Source organism: Haliaeetus leucocephalus, unplaced genomic scaffold (assembly GCF_000737465.1).
Source record: "Haliaeetus leucocephalus isolate CR32 unplaced genomic scaffold, Haliaeetus_leucocephalus-4.0 Scaffold159, whole genome shotgun sequence".
Lineage (NCBI taxonomy): Eukaryota > Metazoa > Chordata > Aves > Accipitriformes > Accipitridae > Haliaeetus > Haliaeetus leucocephalus.
The window spans coordinates 1902380-1921262 of NW_010972595.1; the positions used below are offsets into that span (position 1 = coordinate 1902380).

At 42.0% G+C, this 18883-nt stretch overlaps 1 protein-coding gene across 1 annotated transcript; it reads left to right on the forward strand.

Moving 5' to 3' along the window:
* Positions 1–3476: 3476 nt before the first annotated feature.
* TRIM71 (tripartite motif containing 71, E3 ubiquitin protein ligase) lies at positions 3477–18626 on the forward strand. Its single transcript, XM_010562408.1, has 3 exons — positions 3477–3642; positions 14198–14332; positions 17122–18626. Exons 1-3 carry the CDS (start codon positions 3529–3531, stop codon positions 18571–18573), a joined length of 1701 nt encoding a protein of 566 aa, XP_010560710.1. The 5' UTR covers positions 3477–3528; the 3' UTR covers positions 18574–18626.
* The last annotated feature ends 257 nt before the right edge of the window (positions 18627–18883 follow it).

The window sequence follows — 18883 nt, forward strand, 5'->3', positions numbered from 1 at the left end:
AGAACATTTGTGTGGTTTGGAAACACCAGTGTGTTTGAAGGTTTTTGCTTATAAAACAGTTTTTTCATACATTTGGGAAAATAGTGAAATTAACAGGACAATAGTTAATTTACAGCTTGATGGATCTTTTGACTCTATCATCTCTGCCTCTTCAGATAAGGTGGAGGGGGGGAAGTTCTAGGACTTTCCTTAAAGTACTGTGTTTTGTTTGGGGTTTTTTTGGCGGGTGTGTTTGGTTGTGGTGGTTTTTTTTTTTTTCTTTAGCTGAGTATCATAAGCTGATCTCTGTTATGGAAGACTTGGTATTACTCTTCCCTTCCTTCTCACAACCCCTGCCCATCCACATTTCAAGACCAGTCTTGTTGTTTGTCATATAAGCATAGAAGGAGTAGTATGTTGCTATATTAACAGTGCAACTGAAATGTGGGGTGGCATTTTCACATTGCTGAAATTGGAAGAAGGGGGGGGGCTCTGCCAACCTTTTAGGTACACTACAAGGGCATCACATCTAAATTGAGAACACGGTCATCTATTGTCCTACTTAAATTGTTGGTATGAATTTTTTGCAGGGGGTTGCTTGTTTGGGGGGGTGTGTGGGGAAAGGAGGATTTGACTTATTTTCTCCCCCTTCTATTTAGAAACAGGCATAGAAACTTAATCTAGCAGTACGTGACCTTTGTGGCCATGACCTAGGGATTGGGATGTGAGCAGGCTTGAGCTTAACAATAAATGCCTGGTTGTGGTTGCAAGCGCAGGCAAGCTGGATGCTGTGCTCCAAGCTCTGTTAGCCTGGCCTGGCTGGCACAAATCCCCCTTGCTGTTGCACCCTGCACAGCTGGGTACTTTCCAGTTTAATTCTCTGGGAGTGTGGCCCCACTGCTGGTGGAGCTGATGTACAGCCTGTTGGGTGCTCCTTGGCAGTAGTGAGTATGTGAGATTGACTACAGGAAAACTGCTCTTCTTGTACCTCTGCTAAGCTTGGGGTTTCTGTTGTAGTCTTTTGTGTCCAGAAAGGAGTTTCTGGGGGGTTCCCAGTTTATCTTGAAGCTGGCTGAACTTGCAGTTCTCTTCTGGTGGCTAACTCCCTTCCCCACTGAGACCAGAAGGGATTATGCATTTATGCTTTCTCCTGTGTGTATTTAAGGTAACCATTTTAAATAAGTGTAATGATGGAGATCAGTCCATCACTGTCTACTTTTCGCCCAAGCCTGTCAATTTTCTTACTCTCAGATTTAAATCTAGGTTGTTTTCACCATTTTGTTTACTAAGAAACAAATGTGAGGCTTTATCAATGGCTCTGTAGTATTTATGCAAGACTTTCCCCTGCCATGTCCTACGTAATCTGCATATTTCTGAAATGAGATTATCGCTCTTGTCTCTCTTCATTCTAAATTCAGGAGTGATGTTTTCCACCACATTTTGGTGGGTGGCAAGAGACAACTGAACAGCTTAAACTTAGTTTCTCTTTGGTTTGAATGGCTAGATGACTCTTTACCACTGGATGCTGGTACCTTGCAGCAGGAGTGCTTGGGTAACAGGACTGATCTGTGGTGTTTTACCAAGCTTTTGTTTCTGGTGTGGACTATTTTGGAGGACTAATAACAGATTTAACTTCTGTTCTGGACTTCTGTTCATATGGTCACCATTTTCCTTTCAGCTGCTGTGCTTGATTGAGGCCCCAAATCCCTGCTGTATGTTTTTAAAGTATATCGGATTCATATGACTTAACTTGATACCCTGTCTTGGTTTTCATTCTCTCTCAACTTCTCAGTTGTTTAACTGGAGTCATTCAGCAACATGTAATAAACATTCCCTGTAATTTCAACAGCAAAATTACAGAACTGCATGAGCAAGTGAACATTGTATACAGATTTAGACAACCACAGTGTAAAGACAAGGAACCCTCTAGTTGAGGGAGATGATGTATTTGAATAATGCATTTCAGAGCCAAGGCAGCTTTTTACTTATAAAAGATGGAGGATCTGAGACACTGCTCGGGGGGTTAGTATTTGAACAGAAGCAAAGCATAAATCTGTTGCAGTTTCCCTACAGCAAAAGCTAACTTGAAAAAAAAAAAGTTTTAGTAAAATCTGACATGTGTGCATAAACACACACATACCCCTTTGAGAAATTAATCCATATACCACTTCAGCTGTTGTGCTTATAGGAGGTTAAAATGTCACTTTATGCAGCATAGGCAATCTGAGGGAATCACCTGTCCTGTCCTCCCCCTTCCTTTTGAGGGAGAAGGGAAAGGGGGATGTTATGCACCATATCATGAACTGTTAGCTGGAATCAGGAGTGGCTGGATGACAGCTGTGAGAAGACAGGCATATCAAACACTTGTCGAATCTTTGTTCTGCTCTTGCTCCATTCTGTGAGGTAGATTTCAAATAGCTGGTGATGGAAAAATTGTTTGTAGTATGAAACCTTGTTTGCCATTGTATTTGCCATTTGACTCTTCCATGGTAATCTATATTTTCTAACATTACACTCTAACAAAAATAGTGTATGTAGTTAAGAGCAAGACTTTGAATACAGAACTTGCTTGTGTGAAAGTGTTGTACTCCTTCACTTGCATCTTTGAAAACAAGACAGCTGATTTCTGCTTGCCTCTGAGAAAACATGGAAGATGCTATTTCTGTGTGCTACTTCCCTCTACTGGGTGGAATGGGAACAGTTATGGCCGATGAATGGATCCAACTTCATAGGCTAACATCTTGGTGTAAGACTTTCATTGTGATTTGTATATAGGGTTTTAAAGTGCTTTGTGAATAGAATGGGGTTTTAGTGGTTACCCACAGTTCTCTGTAGCATTCAAATGCTCTGATAGGCATGCTAATGTTGCAGTCTTGTTTTCCAACTTAAGCATCTCTTAAGTATCACTAACATAGAAACACTGTCATAGCAAAGGTTTTTTTGCTTTGCTGTTGGGAGTGGCAGGAGGGAGCCTTGCCTTAATGCTGTCACTGCTCTGAACATGAGGGATTTCTATATTTTGAAAACATAAAGGATGGTTATCAGCATGCATAATTTGTTTTCCCCTTCCGGGGGGTGGGGTGTGCTGGTGCTGCAGTTCTCCAGTGCATTGATTATTAAATGATCCACTTAAGAGAATGTGGTGTTTGTGTATGCAGGAAAAGTCTTCACCTGAAACTTGCCATAGATGACATCTCCAATCTGCAAGTGTTGGCAGATGGCTTCCGCTCTTAAGAGCAGCTGATGTGGACACTCTTCCTAGTATTGTATTGCAAAGAAAACAATGACACTTCCATCTAACCGAGACTATGATTTGGAGCTTACTGGGAAGGATAGCTCTCGCTCTGTGGAGAAACTATTGTGAAGTCTTTGCCTATTGCTACTGCCTCTAACCATCTCCTTTATATTTGAGCTGTTGGATTTTTTCACATCCTGGCTCTATTTTCTCTTTAATTCTTCATTAGATAGTGGTACAGATTTTTTTTTTTCTTCTAGGTACTGCATTTCTACTGTGATACTTGCTCTGTCCCCATATGTCGGGAATGTACCATGGGACGACACGTGGGTCACAGCTTTATCTACCTCCAAGATGCCCTACAGGATTCCAGGACTCTCACCATTCAGCTCCTGGCAGATGCTCAGCAAGGACGACAGGCTATTCAAGTAAGATACTCCCAACTTGAGTATTTTATTTCCCCCTCCCTCTTCCCCCACAGCTTGTTACAGGGCAAGGTGTCAAGGCAAAAAACTCTCTGCTTCTGTTGTCAGTCTTCTCAGCCCTTCTGTTCTCTCAGATCTCTGACAGAAGTGGCTGTGGAGCTGAAAACAAAGTGCTGTTATGAGTTTTGCATTCTTGCAGCATAATCTTGTCATGTAAATCACAATAGATATGAAGCTCTGTACAAATGCACTTGAGCGTGAAGAATTTTGAAGAAAGTTCTGATCTTGTATAGCAGTGCCAAGCCTGGTTTTGTTTTTACAACTGAGACTTACTTCAGCTGTCTTTCATGCCTGTACAGCATCTAGCACTGTAACTACCTATGGCTCTGGTTATGTCTTCAGTGTTGCCACCAAATATAAAATACTAATCAGCTGTTGGATTAGTGTGAAACTTCTAACCTGCCTGTGCAGAGGATCTGGAGCTATCCCCATACAAGGATTACTCTGCACACACAGATGCATGTTACAACTGCTTGTTATTGCATTCTACTTCAGCTGTGTTTTATAATGCAAATATAAATACCTGGCAAGAAATGGAAGGAAGGTTAGCACAGTACTTCAGACTACAGAAGGAATTTACATAGGGAGTTAACCTGCAGGGATATGTAGATAGTTACTTTTGCTGAGTAATACCTAGTAGTAACTATTATATGGTATTAGCAGTAGTTTTGCCTGTATAAAGAGACTTTGGATGGGGAAAACACAGTGGGAAGCTTCACTCCACACTACTACCTTCTAGGTTTTTTGGCCTCAGATACTCTAGATTTGAGCTGGATATTCTGAAACTCAACACTTCTATGTGATTTAACTAACAAGATTTTTTTGAGTAAACATTGGTAGAATGCCATGTATAGGAAGTAAACTTACTTTCTGAATTGGGTGTACTTTCCTGGCATGTACATGGTACAAACAATAATAATTAAAAAAACCCAAACAAACCCATTACCCACCCATCATTGCTTGTTTCTAGTAGATGAGGAAGTAAGTTTGTTCAGTGGAACAGGAGCAGCTAACTTTTCTCGCCTTAAGTCTTTGCACCTGTGGAATGGAATAAGTATTAGGATGGTATAGATAGTAAACTGTTGTTGATGTCTCCCTTTAGTTTGTGATGCTAACTTGTTACAACAGAACACCAAACACCAAGTTTTTAGAGCTGGGTTTCAAACTGCATCTTAGGACAGAGTCCTGCAAACCGTAGCTTCTTCCAAGATTTGTTTTAAATTGGATCATAAGGCTCTTCAGCAGTATCCATACTGAAATATTTCACATGTCCCCAAAATGAGCAAGAAGGAAGGGATTATACTAAAGAACCTCACTGGTGCAGTGTTCTGAATTTCTCCAGGCTGTCCTAGACAAGGGCTTGTCTGTTAGTAATTAAATTACTGCTTTTGACCTCCAGGGCTCTTAATCATCTAACTGGTGCAGATAAATCATCTAAGGAGGGACTGTCTCTTAGAGTAGAAACTAGCTGAATGTCATTGAGTACCACCCTGCCACTATTGCATGAATGCTTTTGTTCCTGCTTGCTTCCTACTGGGTTTACTTTGCTCATTCCTCCCCCATTTTCTTTTGGCTTTTATGTTGGAGGCTCCTGCCGTTGTGGTGAGCTGACTACTTTATGATGGTACAGGTAAAAGGTGGGTGGTACTGACTATGCTCAGGTAACTCAAACAAGCAGGTTAACTGAACTTAGTTTGTGCAGTTTTGCCCTGGTTTAGCTAGAGCCCATCCAGGTTAAGAGGCTATCTTGCAAGTGTTAACTGGGCAGCTTGTGTAAAGATTCTGTAAAATATGCTTCTCAAGAACTGAGTTTTATTAGTTTAGTGGGCTTTTTAATCTGAACTACTGTCCAGCAAAAGGGTAGTGAGCGAGCAGATCAGTGATAAAGCTGAGGAGGTAGTAATCTGTGTGTGCATATGAAGGAATGGGCATACTGTACAATTCAAGACAGCTACTTACCTAAGCAACATCAGCAACAACTAGAAGAGCACGTGATGCAGTTAAAAACAGAGGTGCCTGACTCAAAGGTTGATGCAGCGAGCTTGCTGTGTAAGAAAATTTCCATGGAGCAGAGCTTTCCTTGTTCTTGGGATGATAGGGCTGTGAAGCTATGTATTTATCCTAGGGGGGAGACAGCATGTCAGCATGAATTTAAAACAAACTTTAAAGTAATTAGAGTCTAAATTAAAAGAAATTGGCTTGAGTGCTTTTCTTAAAGTTTGGAAGCAGTCAACAGAGAATTAAATGCCAGTACAAGCTGCAATATGAGGAACATAGACTAGAGCTCATAGATACTCCTGTACTAGTAAGTCTTTCTTAATAGACTCTGAAAGTGATAGCTCTCTGACACAAGATGTTGAGGATGGATGAGGAGGGGTAGTTGAGAGTAAAGGGGAAAATGTGGAATTTGAAGGGCTTTGCAAGAGAGAGGAAATCGAGCCATGAGTCAGCTGGCTGGAGAGTATCTGGTTAACCAAAGTTGAAGGCTTTTAGGAAGAAATGTTTATTTAAACTCTTCCTGCGGCTTTGGAGGTAAGACTGTTTTTCAGACTTCTTAAAAAAAAAAAAAAAAATGCTGTGAATTGGGACACATTTCAGCCTCTTCATCCACTGAAGTATGATGTAGTCTGTCACTCCTGGACAGTCCAAACCTCACTTTTCAAAGGAGTTGAAGTCCTCTGTAAGAAATAGTAAGACTGGCAGAAAGAGGCTTGCTTTTTTCCTCAGTGAAGTTCTGCAGCAATGGAAGGCTTCCCTTGCTTTCCTGTGCTGGTCCTGGCCTGGACCATGCATTTCTAAGCCTGTCCCTAATACCAGAACTTGTGCTTGTGTGCCTGAGCGGTGAGCTGATCCAGCTGAAAGGGTAACCTTTCTATGGGATTACTTTTTGGCTTGGTCAGCCCCCTGGGTGGTTCACTGCAGTGCTACAAGGACTGTCGAAGGTGCCCGGGAATGGAGCAGAAACACCCAACTCTGTTGCTTGTAGGACCTCTTTCTTGTCTCAGTGGAAAGCTATCCTCCTTGCTGGGATACTTTCCTAGCCTTTTCGGAGACTTGAATTGATTCACAGGATTATATGAGAGCCAAAGCTGACAATTAGATTAATGGGGTGGGGGGAAGCAGGACTGCTGCCTTCCTGTACAGGGAGCTTGTCCTGCTGCCTTGTTTTACCTCATGAACGTGAACACTTAGCTGTCGTCTTTCAGAATTTTTTCCAAGGACTGGGCCACAAACTGAATGTAAATCTGTTATGATGAAAGATAGATGGCTTCTTCAAAATGTCATGTTCTTAAAATACATCTATACATGTGTAATTGTATATATGTATGTATGTGTGTGTAATCTAATGCACTTGGGTAACAGTAAAGCATTGAGTGCTCGTTCCCTTTAGGGTCAATTTCCAGGTGGACATGCTAAAACATAATTTGATCTGTTCGTGTCAGTTGTCTTAAAAGTGGTTTTATTGGAAAACAAATAAATTCTTTCCTAGCTGAAACCATAGCTGGTTTTGCTGGGATCTTTGACAGTGCAGGCTTCCACACTTAAATTAATGCAGTGAGACTGGTCATGCGCAGAACAGAGAGAGCCACTCTCTTATCTACCAGCATGTGAAAGGCTTAGGCCTTGGTGGTAAGGGGGGTCAGCCATTAAGGCAATGCCTCTTCTCTCCCAAATTGTGGGGGAGGTCATATGAAGTAGATTAACACCTTTATTCTAGGGAAGGCAGGGAGGCAAGTGTTGTAAGAAACTTGGCCAGCCAGAGGAGGAAGCTGATCCGTTGCCTTGAGCCTCTGCCCCTTCAGTGGAAGCTTCCCTGTGGGTTGCCGTATGGATCCGTGCTGCTGGGAGGTCGATACCTGAGAAGGATGGCACTGCTGTGCTGCAAGGGATCGTTCTGGGCTTGTCACATCGAGTTAGCTCAGGCACCCTTGTGTGGGGCTTTGAAGTCAGTCTTGCACGTTTGAGAATCTGAAATGAAGCTTTGTAAACAAAATGGAGTCAATTGTGCTTTTCTAAATCTAGGATTTATATCGACATACGTGGAATTTCTTTATACTTCTAGTTATTGTTTTGTGTTGTGTTTTAGTGAGTTCCTTAGTATAACAAGTGAGCAGATGGTTATTGGGGAAGAAGATGGATTTGATGTGTCACTGTCCAAACTACTGTTCTGCCTAAAACTTAGGCAAAAAGTCTGTTCTTGCAGTACAACCAAAGTGACTGTTTGTTGGTTTCTGACATGAGTTAACCTGGCCCCTAGCCCTCCCTCTATCAAAGCTTCTTTTAAAATTCTCTTTATGTGAGAATTTTTCTTTAAGTGAGGATATTTTAGTGTTTTACAGCTTTTAGGCTGAAACCTTTGTATTGGTCCAACTACTGTGATTTGTGCTATAGCTGCACTAATATTACTGGAAAGCCACTGCTAAGCCTGTTAATCCTAGTATTTTTACTGCGACTATACTTTGTATAGGATCTTCCAATTATTTTTTCTAGTATAAGAACATTAGGAAGTTGATATCAAGTTCTTGATGCTGGAGAAAGCTGGCTGTTATGTCCTAGTTGTTTTATCCTGCTCTGAAACAGTGATAAGTAATTGGAAAAGTTCTGTGAAACAAGCCCTCTGTACCTTTTTGTTACCATAAGGAACTGAAAACAAACTATTTATGGATGGAACACCTTCCATTTGGTGGAAGAGGGCTAACTCGAGATATACAGAAAGGTTTCCTTAAGTTTTTTGTATTTAATGTGCTTTTAAAAGCTAGAGAGGGATTTGCCAGAGAATATGCATCTCAAAGCTTTTTCTCTTCTAAGTAGGATTAATTTCCTCTTAAATTCCTTAGTGTTTAAAGTGTAAATCCTCCGTATTGAGGTAGGGAAGTGTGTATTTAAGGTTCTTCAGGTATTACCTGTGGTCCATTCACCCCTGAAATACTGAAGGATTCCTCTGGAGAAAATAAAGTGTGCTTTTAAGTTTGAATTTTCTCTCCAGAGGTTTGCACCTTCACTGGAAAACTTAAACTAGCAAACTTAAATATTGGAATTAATGCCTGAAGAATTATACCTCCCTCCCATCTTGGATGGATGGATTTAAAAATACAAATGCTTATGCAAGCTAGCATTGATGAGTTGCAATACAGTTACCATAAGCAGCCTTTACATATCTCATGGTGCTACCACAGTGGCATGTTGTGCTGCAGTTTGTTCAAATGGATAATTTTCTGAACTGAATTGATATAACCTAACATCATGGCTCAGCATCTGGATTAACAGGCTCTACTGTTTCAGAGACCTAAGTTAGTCTCTTTAAGCAACTGTATGCTGTGTGGACATAACTGGACACATTGATTTAATTTGGGTATTGGACTGTGCAAACCATGCAGTGAGGGCATCAGCACCTTTACAGTACCTCTGCAGTTCTTGTTTGTAGTCCATCAGAACACATGCTCTGTAATGTTTGGTTTTGGGGTTTTGGTTTTGTTTTTTTTTCTCCTGGAGTGTTATATGCTTCTGATCATAATTTTTTGTTTAAAAAAGCAGCACTAGTGAAAACTTGGAGTAATGATATTTCTAGAACATTACATTTAAATATTCCTATGGAATATTTAAGTTAAGGTAAGATTAAATTGTAGAAAGCTTTTTGTTAACTTGAGGCTACAGTTCCTAATGTCCAATAGAAGACTGGAAATGTGAAAAATGGCTGAAAATTGCCATTCTACAAAGTGGCAAATCCTGATTTGGGCCTTTCTGTAGTCAGCCCAGATATCCAGAAATGCTGCAGGTTTTATGGTACCACTTTGCCACTTTTGGCTCTTGCAGTTGGTTTTTTCAAAGCTTTGTGTGTAGCATCAGTTGCCATGTCAGAGCCACTGTAGCAAGCTCATTACTAGTTTTCCCCCCCAGGTGATTAAATGTAGCTAAAGGGGCACTTACAGAGCTGCCCACATAAAGGAGGCTTGCAAAGGACTCCTGGGGGCCAACATGACTTTGCTCTTCACCTTTTACTCAAAACTGGCTGGAGCATGTAGGAACTGGCCAGGCATGCCAGGTCTGCTGTCTTGCCCTGGAAAGGACTGTTTGATTTAGCATTTTGTATGTAGGCACTAGCACCGTGGGTGCCAGTGACACTCTACATAGGGGTGTGTTTATGCAGAGCTAGGTCTAATAAGATGCAAGATGCTGTATGAATTGGAATAGCTACCTTGAGGTATTAACAAAGTAGCCTCTTCTGTTTGTATAAAATGTCCAGAGAATAAAAACTTTGATACCTGCACATTTAATAATCCTCATTAAATGCTTTGAAATCTGAAAGTACAGGTAATACTGCATGCCATTGTCCTCTTCTGCTAAAGTGTGTGTTTTGAATATGTTTTGCTGCTATTTGGGTAGGTTTATAGAGAAGAGCAAGAAATTCTGAAATGTGCTGGTAGCAATAGCTAGTGATGGATGTCTGCATTGCTTTCCTTCATGAAAACATGCTTGTCTGCCCCACTGGAAGCAATATGTGCAAGGTTTCCTTTGTTGTGGCCCCCTGGAACATATCACCTGCACAAACACTGTTACTTAAATTTTACTCTGACAAATTAGAAATACCAGTTTCAACCCTGAAGTTTTCAAGATACATTGCAAAGTTTTTTTTTTTTTTTTTTTTTTTTAAACACAAGGCACTGGTGATATCTCTAATAGAATGGGGAGTGGTATTGGCCATCTTGGGGCCCCTAAGAGGGTCATAAGTGAATAGGTACAGCTGCAAATAGGTGATTTACTGTATCAGCCAATAGCAGGAAACAAAGTAGTTGTTCTCAATCTCAAATTCAGTAACCCAACATGATTCTTTGCTAAACACAGGCTTTGTCTTCTGTTTCTCCAACATGTGAACTAGCTGACCATCTCATTCACTAGCACTGGAATAAGTATGACATACTGTGAGTGGAGTGCGTCATAAAAGCTGCTTTTCTTTAAAAGGATTTGTTGTTAAAAAGGTTGTGTGGTGTCTGACCAGAACAAGAAATGCTGCTGCTTAACATGTTTCCTAAAAAGTTGACCTCTCTGAGACAAGTTCTGCACAGGAAATGCCTGCAGAACAGCAGGAGAGAGTTATGACAGAGCTGTTATATCTTACAGTAATCAAAGAGAATAAGGGATTTCCATGTAAAGAAGGCTCCCAAAAGTTGTACTTCAAGCTCTTTGCTTTTGCTTCAGATAGATAACTTGCCTATTGCTGTCCCCGCCACCACTGTGCTGCTGTGTTTGACGCTGGTTAGCCTTCCTAGGATGCTCTAGCCTGTTATGGCAGAGTGCAGGATCATGTGAATTTTAGCAAAACCTTACCAATATCCTGGACAATATTACAGCCTTAGTGTTTTGGGCATCTTTCACTCATCTGAACTGTTCAGACTCCGGCAAGTAAAAATAAATCCAGATAATGATATCAGTTGTGCTATTGAATATAGTTACTTGCCCTACCATAACTGGTTCCTACAGACAAAAGATCACGGCATCCACAGGGAGTTAATACCTCTCCTGCTATGATGGAGTTCTTGGAAGATGGACTCTGGTTTTAGTGAAGAATTGTGAGGGAAGTTGAGATTGCTCTTAGCTATAAGGTATGAGGAGAGCATACACACAAATCGCAGTCCTGATGGGTACTGTTGTACAAAAAGCTCAAACAAGTAAATCAAGACCTTCTTGCTTTCATAGACATGCTTGCTAGAATTGGAATATGAGTGGATAGCATAGTTACCCTAACACTTCTCAAGGAGATACCTGTTTCTTTTTGAAGAGAAGGAGGGTGTTTTGCTGTACTTGACCAGAATCCAGGTCTCTTTTGGTAAGAAATACATACATTTTCCATGCAGTAGAAGCTGGTTCTGTATGTGAATGGCAAAGTAGAAATGATAGCGGCACAGTACTCTTACATGTGGACTCTTCCAGCTAGGACTGAGACTTACTGGCTTTTATGAAGCCCTAATCTGTGGCCAGTTGTGACTTCATGTCTGCTTTGCTAATTGTTGTAATGAGTTTTTCACTTTCTGTCAACTTGAAGTGTTAAGTAAACTTTGTCTGCCAGAAGCTTTGTGTGAAGGCAGGTCAGGTCTGCCTCCAGCGGGACTGGGATATTTAGGCTGTCCATGAGTTTGAAGACATTCTCTGTTAAAAATGTAGCAAAGGTGACTAACCTGGGAGTTGCATGAGGGAGGAACAGCTGAAAGGCATGCTCCTCTTGACAGCCCCTCTGCAGCACAGGGCTCAGTAAGTACACTCCTATTTTCCTCTGCCAGTTTGCAAGAGACTTCTTTGGATTAAAGATCAGAAACATTGCCTTGTCTTATTTTCTCAGCATTGTCTTCATCTTGTCTCCAGAGACTAATGACCCGATCAAGTTAGGAGTCTTCCTTTTCCTTTCTGTTCTCTACTCCTATGTGACCTGGAAGGATACATCCAATTCAAACTATTTGTCTTAAAATAACTACCTGGAATGAAAATGTCCAAGTAACAGTACACTTCAGTTTTTATGTTTTAGCATTGCCATTGTTGGCATAAACTAGATGCTGTTGAACTTGCCAGATCACACTTTGAAGATATTAACAACTAATTCCATGAAAGATAACAAAAAGCCCTGTCTGACTTTCTAGACAAAGCTGGATCACATTGGGTGGTTCATAGATTGTTCCATCAGGTGGTTCTTAGATTGGTACGTACTCATATACATAAGTAAGCTGAGGATATTTTCCATAAGGCCCTGAATATACAGTAAAGCCTTTAAATTACATTTTTGTCCACTTTATCAAGCCTGCATTTCTGAAGATAAAAGATGTTTTCTGCCAGAGCATTCCCTGCCTACCTAGCCTGAAACAGCTCAAGTTCTGAAATGGACCAGTTCCTCAGACCAGAGTGAGGGAAAGGTGTTGTAAAGTCTATCTAAAAATGCTGTATTTAAAAACAAATACCCATGGCTATTTCCGTGGCTTTCAGTATGTAATGTGGAAAATGACAGTGAGTTATGTTCTCGGCTGTCAAACTTGTCGAGCTGCTACAGTCAGTGTAGGGCATTGGTAGGGGTTTAGATGTCTTGTGTGTGTTGCTCAATATTAAAATTCTAGAAATAAAATACTATGATATGCCAAAATTACGAAAAGAGAAAAAAGTAAATGCTTGATGGTACACTCACAGAATCACAGGATGGTTGAGGTTGCAAGGGACCTCTGGAGGTCTTGTCCAGCCTCCCAGCACAAGCAAGGACACCCAGAGCCAGTTGCCCAGGACCATGTCCAGATGGCTTTTGAGTATCTCCAAGGAGGGAGACTCCACAATCTCTCTGGGAAACCTGTGCCAGTGCTCAGTCACCCTCACAGTGAAAAAAGTGTTTTCCTCATGTTCAGAGGGAACCTCCTGTGTTTCAGTGTGTGCTCATTGCCTCTGGGCCTGTCACTGGGCACCACTGGAAAGAATTTGGCTCTGGCTCCGTCTGTCCTCTTTGCACCCTCCCTTCAGGCATTTGTATACATTGGTAAGATCCCTCCTGCCTGCTCTTTCTCTTTTCTAGGGTAAATACCTTCACAAACCATCATTTTGTTCTAGAATTTTGTAACTAATAAACTAGTATCTTTCCAAACTCTTAGAGGCTCACAACCTCATCTGCATGTTAATGCTGGTTCACTCTATGACAAAGGTGTTGAAAAGACTCAGTTAACTGATGCTATTGAACCCATTAGGAACTGTGATCCTTCAGATTTGCCTGCTCTTTGTCTTGCTTGGTTTTATGCCCTTTTCTGAAATATTTTGTGAAACTGGGAGCACTTCGGGAAGTATTTTTTCAAGGAAACAATTTTTTTTCTTCAAGGGGAGAAGAGACATGTTCCTGCCAGATGTGTTCTGCGTATTTGCAGAATAATACTACAGAATGTTTTAAAAATACTAATATTACAGGGTTATATTAGAATTTGGTCTCTATCCAAGGTGTGAATAACTTTATGAATGCTTTCTAATGTTAACCATCTGATCTTTGTTTTTTCTTTTAAAATTGATTAACTTCACATTCTGTTAGAGGTATTTATCTGTGCAGCTCAGATGCATAGATAAAACAGTCCGTTCCCTGCAGTGTCATTTCTTACTAGAAGCAGAACCACTGCAACAGTCTGAACCATTCTGAGGGACAAGACAAACTGAGTTGTCTATATGTAGGAAAACATGAGTATGAATTTCTGTACAAGTCTTTTGTTTGAGTTCATACTAGCAGCTTGCTGGAATTGCACGGGGAATTTAGTCCTGTGGTGGTGGTGCATGGTACAACGAAGGTGTAAACTCCATGTAATAGATGTATTAAAAAAAATTGTCAGTTTACAGGCTCTGATGTATGAAATGGGCGAAGGCCTGGTAAAAACCCAAGAGTTGTCACTTTCTGCCTTCACCTGAAGGCATAGTCAAATATAAGCAGCAGTCCTGATGCATTTCTGATTGGTTTGGTTGAGCCCTAAGTGTGTTGTCTTTTTTTTCTCCCCAGCTGAGTATTGAACAGGCCCAGGCTGTGGCAGAGCAGGTTGAGATGAAAGCTAAGGTGGTACAGTCTGAAGTCAAAGCAGTGACTACTAGACATAAGAAGGCCTTGGAAGAGCGGGAGTGTGAGCTGCTCTGGAAGGTATGCACCTTATATTGGTGGTTTCAACTGCTGACAAGTGTCTTTTTAAACTGAGAAGATGCTTTTTAACTAGTACATGGCCAGATTCCGATATCCTCCTAAGGAACGCTAAATTCAAACACTACAGTTTACTGAAAACTCTTTTTTTTTCTGTAGGTAGCAGGATGCTGGACTCTGGCCCTAGTTGGTTTTGTGCTGAAGGTGTCTCTTAATCTGAGAAACTGGTTGGGTTTTTGTAGGGGCTACTGTATCCTCAGGCAAGCTCAGCCCCACAGGTAGGGTGGGCACTCCCCCTGCTGGCTCAGCAGCTGTGCCTCGCATCTCAGTACTGACCGGAGAGGGGATCAGATCACCTTTAAAACCTTTTTAATATGTACCTTTAAAACCTTTTTAATATGTTGCTGTAGAATTAGGTATGTACTATACAGGTTTTCTTACACGATCCACTTCTCAAACAAAGGAAGGGAGCAAAGCTGTATAGGCCATGTGCTTTTGTAGAAAGACTAGTAGAAATTCCGCAATACTAACTTTCATTGTCCCCACACCTAAAAGCTTACTTTACTCTCAATCAAGGTAGTGTCCCCCTGATTTTTTTTTTGACTAGTAGAAGAAAAGAATTATCTCCAGCAAGAGTATCTGCACAGTCCCAACTCCTGCACTCCAGCCACGATGCACGCGTGGTATTTTGAGAGCAGTAAAGGATGTAACAGCAAAGTCTCTTATTCTGGAAAGGTAACTTAGTGTCATGGCTCTTCTATGCTTGTTTAGCACAGATTAGTTTGGATTGGCCCTTTCGGTCCCACTTGTAGAATTGAACAGAAACCCTCTCTCTGCTCTTGGATTAGGTCTTTTAGATCAGTGAGTCAAACTTGTCCTATGATCACATGATAGCTAGTACTGGTATGGGGAGAAAAAACGTGCCATCAAGATAGGAAAAGTTTAAGATTACATTGCGAATGCTTCTACAGTATGCTTTTGCACCAGATAAAGTGTAGCAGGAAACCATGTGCTGTGTGGCCACTGCCTATGCTAGCAGAACCAGGCAGGATGGCGTGTACATGTGGTTGGTGAGGAACATGCTGCCAAGAAGCAGTGCCATCTTGCTGAAGTACTCCTCCCCTGCCTCTTCTCCATCAACATTGTTTGGAACAGTAATTTTCTGGTTTATTATCTGTTGCCAGCAAAATGACCACGCTGGTAAGAGTTTTTTGTATGGAACTACTCTAGCTACAGTGAGACTAATAATCCACTAAGAGAAGTTTGTTTTTCTGTAGTTCTTTTATAAGTGTCAGTGGCAAGATTATAAATGCACTTTATATAGTTACTGTACTTCTGATGCTGCTTTTTCTGAGGTATTTGGATTGAGGGAGATGAGTTCGCGTTCCACTGTTAGCCTTTACCAAGAAGCTTGGCAGCCTTCTCTTTTGAGGTATTCCTAGTACAGGAGAAGTAAGAGCTGCCCCATAGCTATTTGTATCCCAAGAGGCTGCATAAATGTACTTTACTGGAATGTCTGCACCTAGAGCAAGTTCTCTTCAGGTTATAAAACTTTATTTTAAGAAGGAAACTTGGTGGTGGTAAGTCATTCTAGCAAAAAGAGGTGAATGTATTAATCCCTCATGTGAAATGTGTTAGTGAATAACAATTTTGGGTACCAAAGCTGAGGCCAAGGATTAAGATGAGACCTAAGATTAGTAATCTCCTTTGGAAATCTATTGGAGGAAGCATCTCTGACTTTTTAAAGTCTGGTAAAACCTGCATGCCTTAACTTTAAATGAAATGGTATGTTTGTACATCTGTTAATCTAGTCAGTGTATAACCAAGGAGTCTTCAGACAGTGAGTTGTTCCTCATTAAAATACATTGCTGGTGGTGTTCTGCAGCCAAGTAGGTATTCAGACTTAAGGAACTGTATTTTTACAACAATGAAACAATTGCAATTTTAATTTAGTTTTACAAGGCAGGTGTGTTTGCCAGATGGTTTAAAGTGATTTTTCACAAGTAAAGATAACACACACACACGAAATTATATAAAATAGTTACAAACAAACGACTTTTGCTTGGGCTTCAGTACCCTGAGCAGGGACTGGCAGCAACCTTTTGTGTCATTTGAAGTGACATTACAAAGCGTCCTGTTGCAAAGCACTATCTTGGCATGACTGCCAGTATTTGCAAGAAAATATTAAAATAATTGGACCCTAAAAATCCCTGGAGATAGGTGTCTGGTATTATCCAGTCACGTAAAAACAGTTCTGACAGGCAGGGGAATGACAAGAGCCCATGTGCATTAGCTGATGCTGACTCCTAGCCTCAGCTTTGTGTGTAACAGCCTACCTTCTGAAATCGGTCTTAATTCTGGTTAGAGAAGCCTCAGCCTCTGCTCTTTCTTGAGAGCCTGCAGTAATCTCTGTCCTCCGTGGAGCCTAAAAACCTCAGATGATCTGTCAAGTACCTTGCAACTAGAAAATAGAATAGCATTTGAGGAAGCAAATTATTATTAGTAAGCAAATGGCACTCTGATGCAGCAGGTCTGCAGAGTAAGAATGTATGATTTTGGCTGGAGGATGGGAGAGAGTAATAATCCTGAATTTGGATAAATAATTGCTTTTTCTTGTTTCTGCTTCTCTACATCACAGCTTTGAGGCTTGCTCTGCATTTTTGTGTCAACATGCTGCAACAACTGCACAACTGGTTTTCATGTAGAAGAGTGACATGAGGAAACGTTTCTGTGTTGCAGGTTGTCTTTTCTGATGTAAGTGTGCTTTTCTCTCTCCCCTGTTCCTCCCTTAGGTGGAAAAGATTCGTCAAGTCAAGGCTAAGTCACTCTACTTGCAAGTTGAAAAGTTACGTCAGAACCTAAATAAGCTGGACAACACCATTAGTGCTGTTCAGCAGGTCCTGGAGGAGGGTCGTACCATGGATATTCTTCTGGCTCGGGACCGCATGCTGGCTCAGGTGCAGGAGCTGAAGAATGTGAGAGGCCTTCTCCAGCCTCAGGAAGATGACAGGATCATGTTCACTCCCCCTGACCAGGCATTGTATATGGCCATTAAATCCATGGGCTTTGTCAGCAGTGGGGCTTTTGCTCCTCTGACCAAAGCCACCGGGGAAGGCCTCAAGCGTGCGCTGCAGGGCAAAGTGGCCTCTTTCACAGTGATAGGCTATGACCATGATGGTGAGCCTCGCCTTTCAGGAGGGGACATGATCTCTGCAGTGGTGATGGGCCCAGATGGAAACCTTTTTGGAGCAGACGTCAGCGATCAGCAGAACGGGACCTACCTGGTCAGCTACCGTCCACAGCTAGAGGGAGAGCACCTGGTATCCGTGATGATGTGTAACCAACACATTGAGAACAGCCCCTTCAAAGTTGTGGTGAAATCTGGGCGCAGCTACATAGGCATTGGGCTGCCAGGGCTCTCCTTCGGCAGTGAGGGAGACAGTGACGGCAAACTCTGCCGTCCCTGGGGGGTTAGTGTAGACAAAGAAGGCTACATCATTGTGGCTGACCGCAGTAATAACCGCATCCAGGTGTTCAAACCGTGCGGGACCTTCCATCACAAGTTCGGCACCCTGGGCTCCCGGCCGGGCCAGTTCGATCGCCCCGCCGGCGTGGCCTGCGACATCTCGCGTAGGATCGTTGTGGCTGACAAGGACAATCATCGCATCCAGATCTTCACGTTCGAGGGGCAGTTCATTCTGAAGTTTGGGGAGAAAGGAACAAAGAACGGGCAATTCAATTACCCATGGGATGTGGCCGTCAATGCAGAGGGCAAGATCCTGGTCTCTGACACAAGGAACCATCGCGTTCAGCTGTTTGGGCCCGACGGCGTGTTTCTCAACAAGTATGGCTTCGAAGGGGCACTCTGGAAGCACTTTGATTCCCCCAGAGGTGTGACTTTCAATCACGAGGGCCACTTGGTAGTGACAGACTTCAACAACCATCGCCTTCTGGTCATCCATCCAGATTGCCAGTCAGCACGCTTTCTGGGCTCGGAGGGCACTGGGAACGGCCAGTTCCTGCGCCCACAGGGAGTGGCGGTGGATCAAGAGGGGCGCATCATCGTGGCCGATTCCAGGAACCACCGGGTGCAGATATTCGAGTCAAATGGTAGCTTTTTATGCAAGTTTGGCACTCAGGGAAGCGGCTTTGGTCAGATGGACCGTCCTTCAGGTATAGCCATCACCCCTGATGGCATGATTGTTGTGGTCGACTTCGGAAACAATCGAATTCTCGTCTTCTAATCTGTGTTTGAATTAGGAAGAAACTGTCTCAGGGAAATTCTTCTAAGAGAAAATGAAAAAATACAACGTTAATTCAAACCTACCTCATCTTTAATTTTTTTACAGATGAATGTACTTATCTTTTCTGCAGGGAGTGAGCCTGTAAAGTTAAATTCTATCTACCTCATTGTCCTCCCTTTCTTCCCCGGTTTCTCGCCCCTTCCCCATCCCCACACACTCACAGTTCAGAACATTTTACCTCTCCCCCTGATGGGGTTTCATGCACAAACAAGTGTAGCTGTGCACATTAGGTGGTTTGTGTGGCGAGTTC

Excerpts from the sequence above, each read along its gene's own strand:
- TRIM71 (XM_010562408.1), top strand. The coding sequence starts at position 3,529 with ATGGGACGACACGTGGGTCACAGCTTTATCTACCTCCAAGATGCCCTA. Across the intron at positions 3,643-14,197 it reads AAGGACGACAGGCTATTCAA|CTGAGTATTGAACAGGCCCA; the intron begins GTAAGATACTCC and ends TTTTCTCCCCAG. Across the intron at positions 14,333-17,121 it reads AGTGTGAGCTGCTCTGGAAG|GTGGAAAAGATTCGTCAAGT; the intron begins GTATGCACCTTA and ends TTCCTCCCTTAG.